General features: G+C 40.4%; 1 protein-coding gene across 4 annotated transcripts in view; it reads right to left on the reverse strand.

Annotated features, from left to right (window-relative positions):
• Positions 1 to 795: 795 nt before the first annotated feature.
• Positions 796 to 20647, reverse strand: part of rnf157 (ring finger protein 157) — a 31701-nt gene continuing 11849 nt past the window's right edge. The window contains exons 4-20 of one of the 4 annotated variants that reach the window (XM_057826468.1): positions 20271 to 20420; positions 20058 to 20175; positions 19899 to 19965; positions 19771 to 19814; positions 17331 to 17378; positions 17156 to 17227; positions 16930 to 17089; positions 16740 to 16852; positions 15556 to 15785; positions 15353 to 15455; positions 15170 to 15278; positions 12429 to 12646; positions 12289 to 12339; positions 12166 to 12214; positions 6492 to 6602; positions 4923 to 4957; positions 2402 to 2545 (exon numbers count right to left, since the gene is read on the reverse strand). In XM_057826468.1, the coding sequence (XP_057682451.1) occupies positions 4923 to 4957; positions 6492 to 6602; positions 12166 to 12214; positions 12289 to 12339; positions 12429 to 12646; positions 15170 to 15278; positions 15353 to 15455; positions 15556 to 15785; positions 16740 to 16852; positions 16930 to 17089; positions 17156 to 17227; positions 17331 to 17378; positions 19771 to 19814; positions 19899 to 19965; positions 20058 to 20175; positions 20271 to 20420 (1678 nt within the window). In that variant the 3' untranslated portion in view covers positions 2402 to 2545. Of the gene's footprint in view, positions 2546 to 4922; positions 4958 to 6491; positions 6603 to 12165; positions 12215 to 12288; positions 12340 to 12428; positions 12647 to 15169; positions 15279 to 15352; positions 15456 to 15555; positions 15786 to 16739; positions 16853 to 16929; positions 17090 to 17155; positions 17228 to 17330; positions 17379 to 19770; positions 19815 to 19898; positions 19966 to 20057; positions 20176 to 20270; positions 20421 to 20647 lie in introns of all 4 variants that reach the window. The other 3 variants (XM_057826469.1, XM_057826467.1, XM_057826470.1) reach the window with 3 other exon arrangements.

Raw genomic sequence — 20647 nt, forward strand, 5'->3', positions numbered from 1 at the left:
TTTGGGTCCGTTTTGCTCCCTCAGGGCCTGGACAACTTGCAATCATTAATGGAAGAATGAATTCAAAGGTTATCAGGATGTTTTGCAGGAAAACCTGAAGCCGTCTGTCAGACTGTTGATGCTAAAATGAGGATGGATGCTGCAACAAGACAATGATCCAAAACACAGAACTAAATCAACTTCAGAATGGTTTCAGAAGAACAAAATAGACGTTTTGGAGTGGCCAAGTCAAGTCCAGACTTGAACCCCATTGAGATCCTGTGGCATGACCTAAAGACAGTGATTCATGCCAGACTTCCCAGGAATCTGATTGAACTACAACAGTTTTGTAGAGAAGAATGGGCCAAGATTTGTCCTGATCAATGTGCCAGACGATCTGCAGTTACAGGAAGTGACTGCATACTATCCTCATTAAAATATGAAAAGCTGCAAATGTTTGGGTGGTTTTAGTTAAAGCAGACATTTTTTTTCATCTGTGTGATTTTGACAAAGATCAGATCGTATTTGATGGTGATTTTATGCAAAAATGTGAGAAAGTCCAAAAGGTTCAGATACTTTTTTATACCACTGTAGTTAACCTTTGTTCTCAATACCCAAAATGTAATCATCTCATTTCCTTCATATTACAAACATATCCTGCAAGTTTGATAATAATCCCTTTATTAGTTCTTGACTTATTACAAATTGCCTTCATGACCTCTAATCTTTGACCTCATGACCCCAAAATGTAATGACCTCTTCTGTTTCATTATAACGTACAAACATATCCTGTTTCATTATAACGTACAAACATATCCTGCAAATTTGATAAGTATCCCTTTATTCGTTCTTGGTTTATCCTGAACACAAGCATACAGACAAACAAACGGACAGACATACAGGTAGGTTCGAGTGGATGTAATAATACTTCCGTACTCAAGTGTAGTTGCAAATAAACAAAACTTTATTGTCCGTCTCACTTTCACGCCTACAATCCTACAAAAGTGGGTTGATCTTACAGATTCTGATTCACCACCTACGACACATTCAGACTGTGATCATGTGACTGTGATCATGTGACAGCCCGGTATAAGGAGGGTCACCCGACAGGACACATACTAAAAAGACGCAGAGCTCTTCCACCCGGACTTATCATGCTTCGTCTTCAGCCTCATGCACCGCAAAATGATGTCGCCTCGGAAACGGCTAATAGTGCATCAATGTCCCTTTATGATCAGCTACAGTACGGTGTTAAGTGTTTGTGTGTATGTAAAATTTTACAAATGTTTCACAAAGTTTCATCCACATTCTAATCAACAACACAGTGCTTTGCAATGGATAAAAACACAAAACAACATCAAATTTAACAAAAAAACAGATCCTTAGAATGTGAATGTCTCTTACTAAAAGTCCCTTTACAATAGCAAAAACAAAAAAGTGTCTAAAAGTAGCCGACCAGTGCAAACTGAGGAGAAAATAACGCCATTTTTATTGCTGGGTGGTGGATTCAAGAGTTGCACTGCAACAATACTGACATGCTAACATGGCTAGGTGGTCAAGGGGTCCATTTCAGTTCAAAGAGCGGATTTAGTGTACCCAGGCATAGACATATAAATTACTGATTATTGATCATCTATATTCCAAATGGAAAATATTTGATAAATGATAAAGAGGACTTTTCAAATACCAGTTGACTCACTTATTAACTTGTCTATTTATGAATTTGTAGAGTGTCAGCAAAAAGCACTGAAACATCTAAAAGTTGGATATTGGAACAAAATTTCAGAGAACGTCAAACCAACTTCACCAGTATTGGTTATATCGCATTTTAGGTTGATACCAATATCCCTTAGCTTTTGGCAGCAGTCTTTTAATGACTCGGTTAATTGAGTGCATATTTTCTATGTAATTCAGGAAAACAAGTCATATGCCCATCCTACCTTGAACTGGTGCCTCCATCCGGGAGGTCTTCTTCTACATTCGTTACATGTTCAGGACTGAGTCTGCTTTCATTTCACATTCAGTCGCAGCCATCCAGAGAGGAGCTGGATTTTTTTTATTTTTTTTAAGTATTTAGCAGGCTAAGGTAGCCCACCTGACATGGTGATTGCAGATCACAGTAGCCCCTGACTGATTTGCTGGTCACGTCGATGATGAAAAGGAGGAGCAGCAGCATTTTCTAACCATAAAGTCACAACATGAAACTGTCACAAGTTAGAACTACGGGTAATAAATAAAATCAGACCAAGAAATAAAATAGATATATAAAAGTGCTCGGATAACACCTCACTGGAGAAGAAGGATGTGGTGATGTTGGATGTGGTGGTGAGGGTTCCCTGTTCAGCCATTATCCAGCAACGAAGCACTGAGTAGGAAGTGCTAGTAGTAGTAGTAGTAGTAGTAGTAGAGTAGTAATGTTTAACTATGTGTGTGTCAGTGCGCTACACAATGAGGGGTCCACGGTGGGGGTGTTTGGGATTTTGACCCTCCCGGTTCTCTAATCCCTGCTCCTCCCGGTTGCTGGTGGAGTCTAAAACGGGCCTGTAGTCGCCGAGGTACATCAGATCTGAACAAGAGATGGAAACAGAAAAAATGTTGGTGTTTAATTTGTTTAAAAAAAAAAAAAAAAAAAAGACATACAGAAGTGATTTTGTCAATGAATGTTACTGGGGGGGATTATTGGAGATCAATGACAATAGAAGGATTAAAGCACAGCAGGGTATCAAACTCATTTTTCTTAACAGGCCATATTATACCGATAGTTTCCCCTCGAACGACCGTAATGACTGAGAACCGATATATGTACTGTATGATGGCCTCATGATGTTGAACATGTATGACAAATGAAATACCTGTTTTTTTAACTAAGAAGCAAATAAAAGGGAGACATAGTAAAATGCTTGTAATATCTCAATGTTTTTACTGTTTTTTCTCAATTGCTTTAGTACATTTCTCTGCGCAGACTTGCAATTCTCAAAACTACTTGTTCAATCCTCACAACATTGCATCACTAGTGCACATCAAAAAATCAGTTTCTCATTGCTTTGAACAAGTTGCAGATGTTTTCGTTCAACTTTGCAAATGATTTGTACAATCCTCTGCTGTTTCCTACATTATCAGCTGCATCTGTCGTGATGGTCGAAATGGATTATCATGGGTCGCTATTGAATAGTCTCGCCACCCACAACATTTAGTCATTAGTTCATTGCATAAGTCTTTACTTGAAAAATGTGTTAACATGTTGTAAGAATATGTCAACATGTACACACATTTTTTCTAAGCATTTTCGTTACTTATTTTACATAACTAATTTTAACCTGCCAAAATTTGTAACAGTTTGGGACAATGTGAGTTTCCACCACGCCAACATAATCAGGGAGTGGTTTGCAACCCACAACAGAAATAAAATGAAGTTCCTACCACCATATTCCCCATTCCTCAATCCCATAGAAGAATTTTTCTTCACATGGGAATGACAATTGTTTGATCGCCAGCCTCACACTGAGATGACTCTCCTGGATGCTATGAATGCAGCATGCAGTGACATCACGGTAGATGCCTGCAGAGGCTGGGTCAGGCATTCAAGATTCTCTCCACGCTGTATAGCAAGAGAGGACATCCGTTGAGACGTGAATGAAAATTTGTGGCTCAACAGACAGGAACGTCAAGATGTGCCAAAAGAATAGGGAAAAAAGTTATGCCGATTGTCTTATGTCCACATTTCTAATTTTGCTTTTATGTTTTTTTCTATGTGATACTAAGCGCTGTCTTTTGCTCTTTGTATCGAAACGACATGGTCTGTCAAGACATTGTAAAAACAGTAGAAGTGTCACATGAATCTTGTCCAGTCCACACACAAAGGTGTAACTTACAAACAATTTTCATCAAAACTTACGTAACCATCTTCAGCATCAGAGCCTTCCACCAGAGTAACTGTTAAACTGAGAGCATGACAAAGCAATTTAACTGTCTTGTCTGCACACAATGAAAGAAGGACTTGTCATTCTAACAGCACTGACATGTTAACTGACACAGAAATTTAATTTTGAGCGAAAGACTAAGAATTTTGCACACAAAAAAATGTTCTTTTGCAGGTAATCCATGCTGTTTGCTACTTGTGTGACATGTTTTGAGAAATGCACAAACTGTTGAGAGAATTTGAACTTTGATCTGAGAAACATACGAAAGCAATTGAGAAAAACTTTAAGAGTGACAACCAGCAATTTTGGCATTTATGCAAGAAATATGAAATCAACAACACGCATCATCTGATTTTGCTGGCCACACAAAATAATATGGCAGGCTAAATCTGGCCCCAAGGCCTTCAATTTGACATTTTTGAATCCTAGGGAAAAATGGGTTCATTGATGATGAAAACATGATTTGAGCGCGTTTAAGGTATGGGTGTTACGTTACATTGGTTTGGCGCGATACATCGATTGAAGACCCTTATATTGTATGGAATAGTAGCAGACTGTGATATCAGCAAATATTGTATTGTCGAAAGAATTGATATCGTATCGTATCATTATGAAATTGGTGATTTACACCATATTTTAAAACCAGGGGTAGCATCAAACATCTATCTGGATCAATACATGTATCGATAAAAGAACAACCCAATCAAACAGATTGAAACGCAGAAAATCGATCAATATCATCATCTTTTAGAAATATTAGGTTTTGTTTTAAAGGAATGGTTTTCAATATTTCAACTACAAAATTCTAGGTAAAATGTAAATATTTCTGCCAAATGTGTACATAAAACCGTATCGAGTCCATTGAATCGAATTGAAACCAAATATTGGTGGAATTTGTCATATGGCAAGTATCGCAACGATGTGCAAAGAATCGATATTGTATTGTATCCCTATAGAAGGAAGTATAAGTGTTTAAGTAATAACTCTTCAGTCACAGCTCGCGTCTCAGCCAACATTGCATACCTAGTCATCAATATGTACCGGGCACGATTCCTCATCTTTCCATCCAAAAGGAGGCAAGGAAGGGGAAAAAAGGGGGGGAGGAAGGGGAGAATACGGGATGGGAGGATTTCACAGGAAGAAAGGAGAGATAATAGAACACATTTTACGACACACACACAGAGAAAAAGACGCCACGTTGGTGCTATAAACGCAACATGTAGAGAAGGGAACAACCTGGATGGTTTCAAGGCCATTAAGTCACAGTTGGGTAAATAAACATTGATAGATGTCTAATCCATTTGAATTGGATATGTGTTGCGTTAGTTTGACTGGGAGAAGCCATCACACCCAGTCAAAATGGATTGGACTTCTATCACCATGGCAGAGAATGAGTTAGAATGTTCATACAAATGACATAAACACATTTAGTTGTGTAAAGGAATATTTTTTACTCAAAATAGGCCATTCAAGTTGTGCTGAAGCCAATTTGAAAACTAAATTTCATAAAATTGAAATATTAGGGCTTTCAAAATTATCGCGATAACGGGCGGTAATTAATTTTTTAAATTAATCACGTTAAACTATTTGACGCATTTAACGCACATGCCCCGCGCAAACAGATTAAAATGACAGCACAGTGTAATGTCCACTTGTTACTTTTGTTTTTCGGTGTTTTGTCGCCCTCTGCTGGCGCTTGGGTGCGACCGATTTTATGGGTGTCAGTACCACATGAGCATTGTGTAATTATTGACATCAACAATGGCAAGCTACTAGTTTATTTTTTGATTGAAAATTTTACAAATTTTATTAAAATGAAAACATTAAGAGAGGTTTTAATATAAAATTTCTATAACTTGTACTAACATTTATCTTTTAAGAACTACAAGTCTTTCTATCCATGGATCGCTTTAACACAATGTTAATAATGTTAATGCCATCTTGTTAATTTATTGTTATAATAAACAAATACAGTACTTATGTACCGTATGTTAAATGTATATATCTGTCTTGTGTCTTATCTTTCCCTTCCAACAATAATTTACAGAAAAATATGGCATATTTTATAGATGGTTTGAATTGTGATTAATTACAATTAATTAACTTTGAAGCTGTAATTAACGCGATTTAAAAAATAATGTCGTTTGACAGCCCTATGAAATATGTATTTAAAAATGAAAAATATGCACATTAGAAATTACAGTAAATGAATACCCATTTCATGAATTTGTAACCACTAATGCCACCCTGGACAATAGAAAATGACCAAATGGCCTACTGTGAGTTGGCCCTGTGCTTGGTGAGAAGGAGAGGAAAGGATCATGTAGGACTGTGAGACTTGTCTGACAGAGAACATGCACTTATGAAACACACAGAAGGATATGAACACACACACATCGGGGGGAAGAGCACAACAGTGTACTAACAAGCAATGAAGCAGCAAAGGGGACAAATGAAAGAGAGGAGCTGCTGGGAAGTCCAAGTTAGCTTCTGACGCCATTGGTTCTTCCTTGTGTTAGCCTAGTGAGCTAACATCAGATGCCTCATGCCCCACTCCCTCCCTTTCTTCACTTCTAGTCGGCGTCCACTCACCGGCGAATCGGCCGTCGGGAGCCTGTTCATTGTCCAAGCCCAAAGAGGGCGTGTCACACAGGGCCACGCCCTGATTGTTATTGGCCAACTCGGGACACCTGCTCCGCCCACCTGCAAGCGAGGGCATAGGTCAAACAAGAGCAGCCAGGCGCAGCAGGATTATGGGTGACAGGCAGGAAAGGAGGTGCTCAGCCATGCTAGAATGAAGCGTTACTTCGGGATGTTTGTTTTTGGTTGGCAGTTGACAATCACGCTGCAATACACAATACCACCACCTAAAGCACAGGAGTGGAACAGCGCCAAATTTACCTTGACGAATACAAGTTGATTTTGCCAAAACTAATTTTTTTCCTGTTACAACTTATTTTTTTCTCAATTAAACGGATTAGTGTAAAAACTGATAAGTACAGTGTATCACAAAAGTGAGTACACCCCTCGCATTTCTGCAGATATTTAAGTATATCTTCATGGGACAACAATGACAAAATGACGCTTTGACACAATGAATAGTCTTTGTGCAGCTTATATAATAGGATTAATTTATTTTCCCCTCAAAATAACTCAAAATATAGCCATTAATATCTAAACCCCTGGCAACAAAAGCGAGTACACCCTTTGAAAAAACGTACATCCCTAAATGTCCAAATTGAGTACTGCTTGTCATTTTCCCTCCAAAATGTCATGTGACTCGTTACAGGAGTGCTGGCAGCATTGCTGCAGAGATTGAAGGGATGGGGGGGGGGAGGTCAGCCTGTTATTGCTCAGACCATACGCCGCACTCTACATCAAATTGGTGTGCATGGCTGTCACCCCAGGAGGAAGCCTCTTCTGAAGACGGAACACAAGAAAGCCCGCCCGTCTCATCAGACCATAGGACATGGTTCCAGTAATCCATGTGCTTTGTTGTCTTCAGCAAACTTTTTGCGGGCTTTCTTGTGTACCGTCTTCAGAAGAGGCTTCCTCCTGAGGTGACAGCCATGCACACCAATTTCCTGTAGAGTGCGGCGTATGGTCTGAGCACTAACAGGCTGACCCCCACCGCTTCAATCTCTGCAGCAATGCTGACAGCACTCCTGTAACAAGTCACATGACATTTTGGAGGGAAAATGACAAGCAGTACTCAATTTGGACATTTAGGGATGTACATTTTTTCAAAGGGGTGTACTCACTTTTGTTGCCAGGGGTGTAGATATTAATGCCTATATTTTGAGTTATTTTGAGGCAGCACACGGACTACTTTTCATTGTGTCAAAGTGTCATTTCGTCAGGGTTGTCCCATGAAAAGATATACTTAAATATCTGCAGAAATGCGAGGCGTGTACTCACTGTTTGTGTTTGCTGCTATTTATCAAGAAATAAAACATACAAACTTACGCATTCTGACAAGCGTAATGCGTGACAGGTGTGTGCACATGTTGGCACTAATGAGGACAAAAAAGGCAAGGATGGCTACATGATTGGCAGCGCAACACAACAACAGACACACACACACAAGCCATCTGGCGGTGGTAGAGTAGTGAAATGCGGCCACACACACGCGAATCCTGGAGTGTACATGAGCATTCTCAGCCTGTCAGGCAGAACTATCTCCCGAAAGAACAGAATGATTATTCAGGGAATTCACAAGTGTCACGCACACACAAATGCACTGATCCACTCATACTAATTACATGTCACAGACTGGCTAATGAAAAGTGACCTTGTTGTTGTTTGCGTCAAGCCCGCGGCTGTGTGTGCGTAGGCTAACCGTATACATTGTACAAGTCCATAATGGAGCAAATCATCTTGCACTCTATTTAATATGTATGGCATGAAGGCATAGTATGTTACATGCAAAACGCAAGCTTGGACAGCTAGCCATACAACCTCACGATGCGCAAATCCATTGAAATGTGACCGACCAGTCCAGATATTATATGTATATGCCAGTGCACTGCGGAACATTAATACAGTGGTATGAAAAAGTATCTGAACCTTTTGGAATTTCTCACATTTCTGCATAAAATTAGATTCAGATTCAGATTATTTATTGTCATTGTTACAAAAAGCACAACGAAACTTTGTTTGGAGCAGCCATACAGCTAAGTTGGTAAAGTGCGAAAGATCACAGAGATGAAAAAACAGTTTCTGCTTTGTCTAAAACCACCCAAACATTTATAGGGTTTCATTTTTTAATGAGGATAGTATGCAAACAATGACGGGGTTGGAGGGTAAGTAAGTGGACCATCACATTTCATATTTTGTGCCCCCTCCCCCTTTGGCAGCAATACCTTCAACCAGGCGCTTCCTTTAGAACTCCTTCTGCTAATACCCATCATCAGTCCTGGTGCATCTATAGCCTGTCCGTCCTGGGAGTGGATCTCTCCTGACTGTGGTTCTCCCCAAGGTTTCTTTTCCCACTGGGTTTTTGGAGTTTTTCCTTGCCGCCATGGAGGGTGTAATGATGGGGGAGGCCCAGGACATTAACTTAAATCATTCATCTACTGTATCTGACCGTGTATAAAACTGACTCTGTAAAGCCCTCTGAGACAACCTTGTTGTGATATAGGTTTATTGAATTGTAGCTGCAGAGATCAGTCTGGCAAATCGCTCAGGACTAATCTTGGCCCATTCTTCTCGAGAAAACTGCTGTAGTTCAGTCAGATTCGTGGAATGTCTGACATGAATCGCTGTCTTTAGGTCATGCCACAGCATCTCAATGGGGTTCAAGTATGGACTTTTACTTTGACAGAATGAGTATTTCTTTCTTCTGAAACCATTCTGAAGTTGATTTACTTCTGTGTTTTGGATTATTGTCTTGTTTCGCAGCATCCATCCTCTTTTTATTTTTAACTTTCTGACAGACTGCCTCAGGTTTTCTTACAAAACATCCTGGTAAACTTTTGAATTCATTCTTCCATTATGATTGCCAGTTCTCCAGGCCCTGAGGGAGCAAAACAGCCCCAAATCATGATGCTCCCTCCACGATGCTTCAAGGTACGGATGAGGTGTTGATGTTGGTGAGCTGTTCAATTTTTCCTCCACACATGACGTTTTGTGTTACTCCCTAACAATTCAACTTTGGTTTCATCTGTCCACAAAATATTTTGCCAAAACTTGTGTGGAGTGTCCAAGTCACTTTTTGCAAACATTAAATGAGAAACTTTTTTTTTCTCTAGACAGCAGTAGCTTCCTCCATGGAGTCCTCCCATGAACATGCTTGGCCATAGTTTTATATCTAGTTCATGTGTGCACCAGGGGTCGCGTTAACCGGATATTTTCCGTCGTTGACTGGTTTTTTAAAACGGTGACGGAAAAAACTGAAATCCGTCCGTCATTTTGACAGGTTGCAATTCACACCCCAGACCACAGGGTGGCGAGTCAGCATATTAGCTATTGTCTCTCTTAATGCATGACGTCGTTGGCTCTTCTGTCAGAATATTGTAGCGTCACCGGGGTCTGGCGGCGGCACCGTGATTGACACATCAACGCGAGGTTCTTATTGGTGCACCCGGTGTGCCAGCGCATCATCCAATCACCCAATCACATGACGTCACAACTCCGCCCCCCTGACCGGAGCCGCCATATTGTGTGTCAGCTCGTCATATTTACACATTACCGCTACGTACATGCCTCCTATTACGGCGTGTTTTTCTGCTCGTTAATATTAATAATCAAAATGGTGAAGATGAGAGCGAGATGGACTGCTGTAATTCGACAAGAAGTCGTTGCCTCTTTTTCTTTGGGGGCGGAGTTGTTGGCGGTAAGCAGAGTAAAAAGGGAGAAAAATACCACGACTTCCGTGTCTAATTTTTCGCCGCCAAGCAAGTGTTACAATATTAATTAAAAATGAATGAAAACTAAATACTATTGAATATGTCATCATTATCATTTTAAAAAATTAAGTGACGGGTAAAAATAGACTATGACCGGATTTTTATGACCCTGTCAGTCAAAATGACAGACAACGAAAATGTCTAGCGCAACCTCTGGTGTGCACATAGATATTGGACTGTGCCAGTGATTTCTGTAAGTATTTACCAGACACTCTAGGTTTTTTTTTTTATCTCTCGGAGTATTCTGCGCTGAACTCTTGGCGTCATCTTGGGTGGACGGCCACTCCTTGGGAGAGAAGCAACAGCGCCAAACTCTCACCGTTTGTAGACAACTTCTCTGACTGTCAATTGATGAACATCCAGACATTTAGAGCTGGTTAGGTATCCTTTCCCAGCTTTATACAAATCAACAATCCTTGATCGAAGGTCTTCAGACAGCTCTTTTGACTGAGCCATGATGCACATCAGACAATGCTTCTCATCAAGACAATTCTTAACAGGTGTAATGGACAGTGCAGCTTGAAAGCAATTGGGCACACACCTGACTTAAACTGTTTGTTAAAAATGGTTTCAATTGCTCTTTAAGTCTCCTTAGGCAGTGGGTTCACTTACTTATTTTCCCCTCTTCTGTCATTGTTTGCATGCTATGCTCATTAAAATATCAAAACCTATCAATGTTTGGGTGGTTTTAGTTAAGGCAGACACAGTTTTTTCACCTGTGTGATTCTGACAAAGATGATGGCGATTTTATGCAAAAATGTGAAAAATTCCAAAAGGTTCAGATACTTTTTCATATCACTGTATGTACATAAGAAATAATCAGCTGTTTAGCTGGAAATGATTGAAATTCACAAAATTGGTCCACAAACTATTATTTTTTTCATGCCAATGCATCTTTAAAAAAAAAAAAAAAAAAAAATTATGTACCTGTCCTAGTGAGGTACTGTTTTGTGACTACCAGAATAAATATATGCTTTTCCACTAGATGGCAGAAGGTTTATGAGACTGGGGAGAACAGTACTTATTAACATACTGTATGTGCTTGTTTTATTAAAAAATAATATTATTGACATACAAATGAATTATGAAAGAAACAACAATAACTACAATTATTTTATATATATATTATATTTTCAAAAATTGTATCTCTACTGTAATTATAATTGTGAGCAAGTAGTAACTACAAAGAACGCAGGCATGTTGTGAAGGAGAAAAAAAAAAACTGACTGGACATTTGGAATGGCATGCAAATTTTAGTACCGTATTTTTCGGACTATCAGTCGCACCTGAGTATAAGTCGCACCAGCCGTAAAATGTCCAACGAAGAGGGAAAAAAACATATATAAGTCGCAACGCAGTATAAGTCGCATTTTTGGGGGAAATTTACTTAATCCAACACATAGAACAGAAATGTCATACAATAGAGAACAACATGCTGGATAAGTGTACAGTATGATAAAGTTACATGATGCATGAACAACGAAATGTGAACGTGGCCGGTATGTTAACGTAACATAGCTGTTAAGAGTTATTCAGACAACTATAGCTTAAAGAACATGCTAAAGGTTTACCAAACTATCAGTGTCACTCCAAAACACCAAAATAGCATGTGAAATGATATAATAATGTGTTAATAATTTCACACATAAGTCGCTCCAAAGTATAAGTCGCACCACCAGCCAAACTATGAAAAAAACTGCAACTTATAGGCCGAAAAATACAGTATTTATCAACAGAAAAATCTAACTCAACTGATTTTTTTTTTCTCAAATTGTTCCCTAGTATTATTATAACTGTGGCATCAGTTCACGCACAAAACGTATCAATAATACAAGTGAGAGGTGATCACTTTTAGTTACCTTTGCCATTCGATGGCGAGGAGCGGTCTTCTTCTGTGACATCGTTCCCCTACAAAAAAAAGATAGGAGCTCAAATAAAGATTATACATTGAGTTTTAATGAGAGTCATCATATGTGAGTCACCTCTGAGTCCTGCTCCTCGACAGCAACAGAGTAGTTTAGTTCTATTGACTCCTTGAGAAAGAATGACAAATCCATCAAAAATCAATCAATTACAAACCCTCTGAAAATGAATTTGATCACACACCACCACTAATATTTACCCCTTCAATCTGGCTAGGTCCTCGACTCTCCATGGGGGCGTCCCGGGTCTCCTCTCCCTGCGCGTCAACCCCATCTTGGCCCCCCCCGGGCTCGCCGTCCGCCCCAGCCAGGTAGGACCCTGACATGGAGGACATGGTGTCAGTGCTGATGTGGGAGTGCTGCGAGTGGGACGAGGCCATGGACATCACTGACTGGGCCAGGCTGCTGCTCACTGGGTCTGACAGACACACGGAGACACACATCAAGGTCCGACGCCATTTTGAAAGAGTCGCGAGATTGATACGGGGCCAGTTTTTCTTCCCAGCAGTCTTCCTCCACTGCCAGTTTAATGCCAAAAATCCACCCACTAGAGCAACCGAATGCTGAGATGGCACCAGCTAATAATTTATTCATGTTAAAACGCTCCATAAATAAAAACGCTGCACTGAGGGTTTTGCTTTCCACATTTCGTCTAGATTTCAGAATCACTGTATGCAAGTTGCCCTCTAGATGGACGGTATTTATAGATATCTCAAATGTAATTAGTCAATACTACTTATAATGTAAATGGAAACCACAGTATGTTCGACCCTGGAATCTTCCCGACAGCTTCTGCTTTCAGTATGCGGTAAATACTGGTAGGTTTTTCTTCGGCATACATTGAAATAACAGTATTTCAGTGATACTCCATGACATTTAACTCATTGGCTGCAATTGACGGCAATAGACGTCCAATCGGTTTTGACTGGTTAGTCAAAAAAGCCTTATTCACAGTAATGTCACTCAACTTCTAGATTGCATCCACATTAGCGATAGAGTATCTCCTCATTGGTGTTTGTGTGCACTGCTCTAGAATCCAACAAAAGTTATTTCAAATTCGAAAGGTACCAGTTAGCATTAATATTTTTTTTCATTTGTCATGACAGTGTTATCTTCTTTTTTGGTTTACCATTCGGAAATTCTCCTATATTCACCTGGGAATTTATAAGATAAACCAATACTAGTGATGTTGTTGTCTGCCCGTGTGGATCACACCCTTTTTTGGTTTTTATTATTATTATTTTAGAATAATGATAGTAGAATAGTGATAGAATCACCCAATGTAAACGTAACAAAGCATTTTTTGTGTTATAATTTTAGCTTAAATGTGTGACTGCACGTCATGCTGTATACATTTCTGTCCGTGGCATTGAACCTTGTTCTTATTAAGACCCATTATTTATCTGACATTTGATTAGATGCATGGTGATTAATCATACTTTGATATTAAAAAGAAATATATAACTAAATGAGGCCTTCATACAGGTAGGTTGCTAGCATTATTAGCGTTACTTAGCTTCCATTCCCGCCTAATCCAGAAATGTTCATTATAGTTATATTCGAAATACGTATACTATAGCGGCTGTTATTGTCTGTTCCACCCGCAATGGTTGATGGATAGTTGTTGCAACCATGACTGGCAGTGGTGGTTGCCGTTGATATGTTCTGTGTGATAAAGTGCGTTGGTTCCTGGGGCCTTGCACCGTATGGGGCACAAGAGCAGCAAGTGTGAAATATAAGAACTGTGTCGAACATTTTACCTTGTTATAAATATTGTTAATCTTCATAACACCTTTTAAAAATGAATGTTATTCCATTGTATGTCCTGGTATTCCATATAAACTCAATGGAGTTTAACAGAAGGATACGCTCCAATCGGCAAACCCGGAAGAGGGTATAGCCCTTTTCACAGACATATCCAGGGAAATTCCCGCGTAAGGTGACGCCGGATTGACTTGAGTCATTGCTTTCACGCATGTAGAGATGTCCCGAGAATGACGCGGGTTGGACACTTTCACACACTTGTTCCGTGTTTCCCACTGGCGTGCTCTGTGCAGGAGGGCTCCTGGCGCGATTTTACAAACCGGACATTACGTCATTTTTGGTCGGCATCAGCTGTCACAATGTTGGTCAAATTGTGCTTTGTTCCAGAGTGAGCGTTCCCGACGTCGTAACTGCAGCCAATTCAAGCTCATCAAGATATTTATGTATTTAAGCCCAGTTGATCCAAGAGAAGGGTGTCGAGATATCCCGGACCCATTGTTGTTTTTCCCTCTTTTCCGCGATCTTGTGTATTTTTGTTTGTATTTAATAAACCCTTGAACGCGTTCCTTCGTTGTTTTCTGTTTTGAAGTACAACCTTGTTTCCGCAGCGGCGCATCCGAACATCGGCAACAAAATAAACCCCACATTTCCAAAGATAGATGATGGACTCTCATGCTTGGCTCTATTGTCATGGACCCATTGTGTTATTCCCCCTTTTCCGCGATTGGGTGTATTTTTTTTTGTACCTAATAAACCCTTGAAAGCATCCCTCCGTTGTTTTCTGCTTTTGATAATTGCGATGTTTGTTGACCACTTTTCGTCTTACTGTGAAGAGAGAGGAAGTGACGATCGGCCCGCCATAATATTTTTAGGTCATCAGCCATCGTGCTGTGACCTGGTAATTTAACACCTGGTTTCACGCACACCGCTTCCCGGGAAAGTCCTGGACATTATACTAAGACGCGACCCGTGAAATGTCCGCATAATCTCCGTGTCAGTCGACCCGGGAAATTGTTTTCACATACAACTGCTGCACGGTTAAATCCCACGATATTCCTGGTTTTTCTGAGTGTTTTAAAGGGTCTTAAGACATTATGTGAATAAGGTCTGTTGGATTTGACGTCTATTGCTGTCAATGGCAGTGAATGAGTTAATCAATTGCAATGTTTAGCATTACCTTCAGGGGAAGTTATAGTGGAAGAGAGTGGCGTTCCAGTGCACGGCGACTGGTCGATAGCCCCGGAAGAGGAGAGAGTTAGGTTTTCACTATCTGGCGTGACTCCACACTGCAAAAACAAAGAGGAACAGCGTCATGAGCGGAGTTCACAAACTGACAAAATATCTTTAAAAATAGACACACCTCCTGCGGCTCCACCGCGAGTTTGTGGCGACGGGCCTCTAATTCACTGCAAGACTTCTCATCTTCCTCCTCGGGAAGCACTGAGGAATTCTGGGAAAGAGACCTAAAATATGCAGACGTGTGGTTTGAAATGGCTTTGGAGAAGTTTTAAAACAATCAAAAGCAGAAAAGATTATAAATACACCATGAGCAAATTCACTTACTTTGAACCACTTTTCTTGAGTTTAAGCCCCTGACTTGAGTTGGAATGATCGAGTGGGGAGAGGGAGCGAGCCGCCGCCGGGTGGGCTTCACTTCCATATGGCGGCAGAGCACCAGTTACGTGACTGGGACCGGAGTGGAGAGGAGGTGTTACGGAGGATGTGGCCAGGGGGCCGTTGAGTGCTTCAAGTAGGGACACAGCCTCGTAACCTGGGGGGATGTGTTCGGACGCCTGAAAAAAAAAAAATCACACCAGGTGTTATTCAAGGATATAAGAGTTATGGTTAAAGTTATGTTATATTTCATTACAGTTTAGTTTCATTTAGTTTTGTCCTATAACTCAGTTCGTTTTATTAGTTTTTTTTTAAGGATTTTCCTGTTTGCATCGCATATTTGTTAGTGTTAGTTTTAGTTTTTCATTTGCATGCATATTTGCCAGGTGCAGGATTAAAAAAATAATAAAATAAAACTTTAAAGATAACCTTTAAAAAACTGCATTTAGTCATTTTTATTTGTTTCATTTCAAAATGTGTGAATATTGCTTTTGGGGATAAAATGCGAAAATTCCAACTCAGTGGCCTTAATTTCCATTTAAAAAAATTTTGGGGGGGTTTTGCGAACACCACACCGTTTCAGTTAGTGATGTTTTTTCTTTTATTTTATTTATTTCAATTGATAAAAACTTCTTTCACTTCTAGTCTTATTCTCGTCTTTATCATTTTGTTAGTTTTTGTCGCCGCTATTGAACATGAAGTGCCAAAACCAGCACAGAGGCATCATTCCCTGCCAAACCCCTCCTATTTGGAATAAATTGGACATCTATCACCGTCAATGGGAGCTAATAAGTTAATACATTCCGCTCATTGAGCCTGTCTGTACTTCGTCAACAATAACATGTCAAACTTCTACTGAGCAAACCTGTTTCTCCTTCCATTTGGCAGAAGACAAGATGCATCTAACAAATGCGCCGCTATTAAAGAACTGTAAAGATGGCTGCTTGTTGGTGAGGCAGAATCGGTGGTGTTCACCAAAATGACCAAGACAAGGCCTAAAATTGTCATTAACATGACGCAGAGTTGTGTTGGTCTAAATTTAGATAGCGTACAATATTTTATTTATTTCTTTTGGCTTCAGATTGAAGAAATATGACAAATTTAGCGTGAACTCTTTATTTCCACAACAGTACCGAGTGTTCCTCCGAGTCCGACGTCTGCGAAGTGATTACAGGGTTAAAGCTGGTTGGCGTCAAAGGACTGAGTTTCTTCCTCATAGCACGGATCTGCAGCAGAGCTCTAAAAGCTAAAACAAAGGAGGAGAAACAATTTTTAAATGTTTGGCAAAAAAGCACCTCCTCGCATTTGTGTGCTTGGACTCACGCAGTCTGCAGATGGGGCAGCAGTTGGCTTGATAGCGTAGCGTGTCGGCACAGGCGTTGCACAGACACAGGTGTCTGCACGGCAGGATAAGTGTGTCGCGCACGTCCGAAAGACACACCACGCACTCGGCGCTATTGTCACTGATTTCGTCATCGGCAACCTGTAGATCAAAGATGCGCGTGCTTGAAAGGAGAAGATAGGAAGAGCTTCTTGCTGGCGTGTTTACCTTTGATTCTTGGCTGTTATACTTGTTCTCTATTCCGTAGATCTCTTGCAGTAGATAACTTACTCCATCCACCTGGGAAATGAAAGATGAAAAGGTGTCACATCTCCATGAGACATTAAAGCTTTGTTTCACAAAGCAATGTGGGAAAAAAATGATAAAAGGAACGCGTACTCACCACTTGTTTCTGCTTCAGAGGCTTCACACAGTAACTGCCGTCCATGTGCTGCCAAGGGAAAAGGAAGCATTAGAAATCTGACATCTTATGCATAGATTGTGCATTAATAACTCATTGCCAATGACAGAGGTTGGATGTCAAATCCATTTGAACTGGGATGCTAAACAGTGAATGATCATGTTTCAGTGCCAGTGACAGCAATAGGTGTCCAATCCATTTTGACTGGGAGAGGCTGGCAGTTTCCAGTCAAAGTGTATTGGACGTCTATTGCTATCATCTGAAGCCAGTGATTTAAATATTTTTTTCCAATAGTACTAGGGAAAATAGCTTTTTATTTAAGGACGTCTGAGAGCTGTTTTCAACAAATTATTGGATGTGGAATCTAAAGCTGGTCTCAATTTTCCTTTAAAAAAAATAAAAAGAAAGAAAACTATTGTACTTAAGTCGTTCGCCACCATTGATGGCATCAGCATCAAATCCACTTTAACTGAACTTTCATTTTTTAGTTTCAAATAATTTTTTAAAGAAATTATGGGCTTTTTCCATTTTTTTAATAATTAAATTCAATGTAACAAAAATGTATGGTTTTATTTTTAAGTTTAAAAAATGTGGGGGAAAATGAACAAATCAGTAAATGACAGGGGTGAAAATGGGCCTGAACGGGCCAGAACTCTGTTCTGGCTAGAAGTTCGGCACCGGAACGGAGTGAAACGGTGCTTTGATCACGAAAATATAACGGCAACTGTCAAAACCCCATGCTATTAACAACCTGCCTGGCTGCCACACAGGCATCTCCAAGAGGAAAACAATTTACTAACGTCAGGTTTACATACACAAGTGTTAACAACAAGCATAATAAAGTGCTAATGTAGCGTCATCCGTTTCCACCGAAATGTATTATTTATTTATTCGAAAGACAGCATGGAGTTCTCCCAGCGTGTGTCTGATGTGTCATGTCGATGTCTGCATGCGCTCAGCTAACCACCCTCCCTGGCTGGGACTCAAGTTGTCGGTTCAATTGTCTGACATACTGACATGTGATCAGCATGGATAGTTAGCTCTGATTGGTTCAAATGCATATGTTTTCTGTGACAAAAAGAACAAGCTTGTTGAATTAATGTGATTTTAAAAAAAAGGGCAATGCGATGAAAAATTGATAACGAAGAGAAAAGAAAGTTGAAGAGGCTTGTTTTTTTTTTTATTTTCTATGATGGGGAGATTCAGAACATCATGTTAACCCTATAATGTCTGACCCCAGAAATACTGAAAAGAAAATTAAGATTTTTGCAAATTGAAAGCTTTATGTGGTCCTTAAACGTAATTTAAAAAATTGAAAAAAATTCTATTTGTGTATATGTTCTCTAATGTGTATTATAAATGATACATTAAGCATTACATGCAGTTCTCGTGGCAAAACAAATATAACTAAAGTGAGATCGAACACAATAAGGTTTTATTTTTAATTTTTTAACCTGTCCTGTTCAGCTGTTTGACACGGAGAATTGAAGTCTAAGTCTGAACAGTTTTAATGTTTCACGTTGAGAGTATGGCATACTCCTATTGTGATCATTCAACATACTTAGTTTATTATGACAAAGCAGCAAAGCGGAAGGGGCGATGCGGGAACAGAAGAAAAGAAAAGAAACACAAGTAAAGAAAGAAAAGAAACACAAACAACAACAAGAAATACATTGAACGCCTACACTAACTATGAATATGTTGGTGCTATCGTCAGCTAGATGTATTTCCGGTTGACACCATGTGGGGGGCCTGTTGACCAGGGAAAGAAGGGGAGGGGGGTGTGGGAGTCTATAGGATAAATGATAGGCAGGGGTGGAGTGTACACAAATCAGCTCTGTGATCTAGAAACCAGTAATCGTGTGAATCTCTTGTGAGTGTAGGCTCGTCGGCAACCGACCCTACGCCGCCCCATCGCCAATACCGGCACCGGAGCCCCCCACCCGAGGGCGCCCAATCACATACAGCCGCGCGCAAGCCCCACCAAACACACAACAGCCACGCAGACAGGCGGAGACGCCGCGGGGGCGCCACTCCAAGGCCACGCCCCCCACCCAGCCAGCCTGGGGGGCAGCACGGCCCATCCCTCCTCCCACAGCCCCGCAAAGGAGCCATCGTCACCTCCCCTTGATCCCGGGGGGGGTGACAATATAATATAATAATATAAATAACTTGGTCTATGTATTTGTTATCTTCAAAATATATTCCATTTCACTATGCATAATGTAAGTCATTTGTAATTATTTTGTTCATGTATGTTACTTTAAAATACCATTTTGAATGAAAATCAGTTTGTCATGCATGCCTTGATAAGTGTAATGCAATAGCCTAATGCATGAGTAAAACCTAGTCTAGATCTAGTTTGTCCATCACCATCATTTCCATCCAATAAGTTAAAATACATTTTAGCAATCAAATTTACCTTTTCAAACGTGGCTAGCAGTATGTGAGAGTGGCCCAGATGTTCTGTAGATTAAAAACAGAATAAAATAATATTATTTTAAGCTCAAAATACCACACCACTGCCTCGGCTGACAAAGCGAAACTCACCGTCACCTTCGTCGACCACGGCCTGCACAACCATTGGGAAGATCTCCCTGTCCGCGTCAAATAGCAGCTAGGATGCATAAACAGCAGGTGATTTTGTGCAATACAAAAATTGCCGACATAAGTCATCGCTCCCACAAAAATATGTTCAGAAGTACTTACCTCCTCATCCGCCCACTCGCTAAGGTTGACAGTGTGCGATGGCAAACAGAACTGTTGGCTCACTCCTCTCTTGAAGTGCACCGTCTCTGACTGCAGAGAGCTGTCCTGGGGCAGGTAGCTACATGAAAACAACGCGTTAATGTCAACCAATGTGCTCACATAAATGCAGGAAAGCTATCTATAGTTACTGTTGTATCGCTTTATAGAACCTACACTGGCACGCCGTTGTGAAACTCCTCAATAGCCTGGTAGTAAATGGTGATGGCAACCGGCGTGTCGGCGTCGAAGGTGAACTCAACATTGTAGCAGGCCCGCTGCTTGCCCGCCTCGTCATCGCCTGGCAACTTTAGGTCCTCGCTACACCTGCATGAAATTGTTTTGTCATTTTCATCCATCTGTTGTGAATTTAAATGATTTATCGCTAGTTCAACCCTAGTAGACGTCCAATCCATTTAAACGGCGAGCGTGGCAGCGAATGAACGTTCGTTTATCCCTCCCCGTTCAATGGATTGGACGTCTATTGCTGTCATTGGCTGCCAATGTGTTCAAGACATAGTTTCACTAGTCGAACTATTCTTATTCATTCTCCG

Source organism: Corythoichthys intestinalis, chromosome 21 (genome assembly GCF_030265065.1).
Source record: "Corythoichthys intestinalis isolate RoL2023-P3 chromosome 21, ASM3026506v1, whole genome shotgun sequence".
NCBI classification, from domain to species: Eukaryota; Metazoa; Chordata; class Actinopteri; order Syngnathiformes; family Syngnathidae; genus Corythoichthys; species Corythoichthys intestinalis.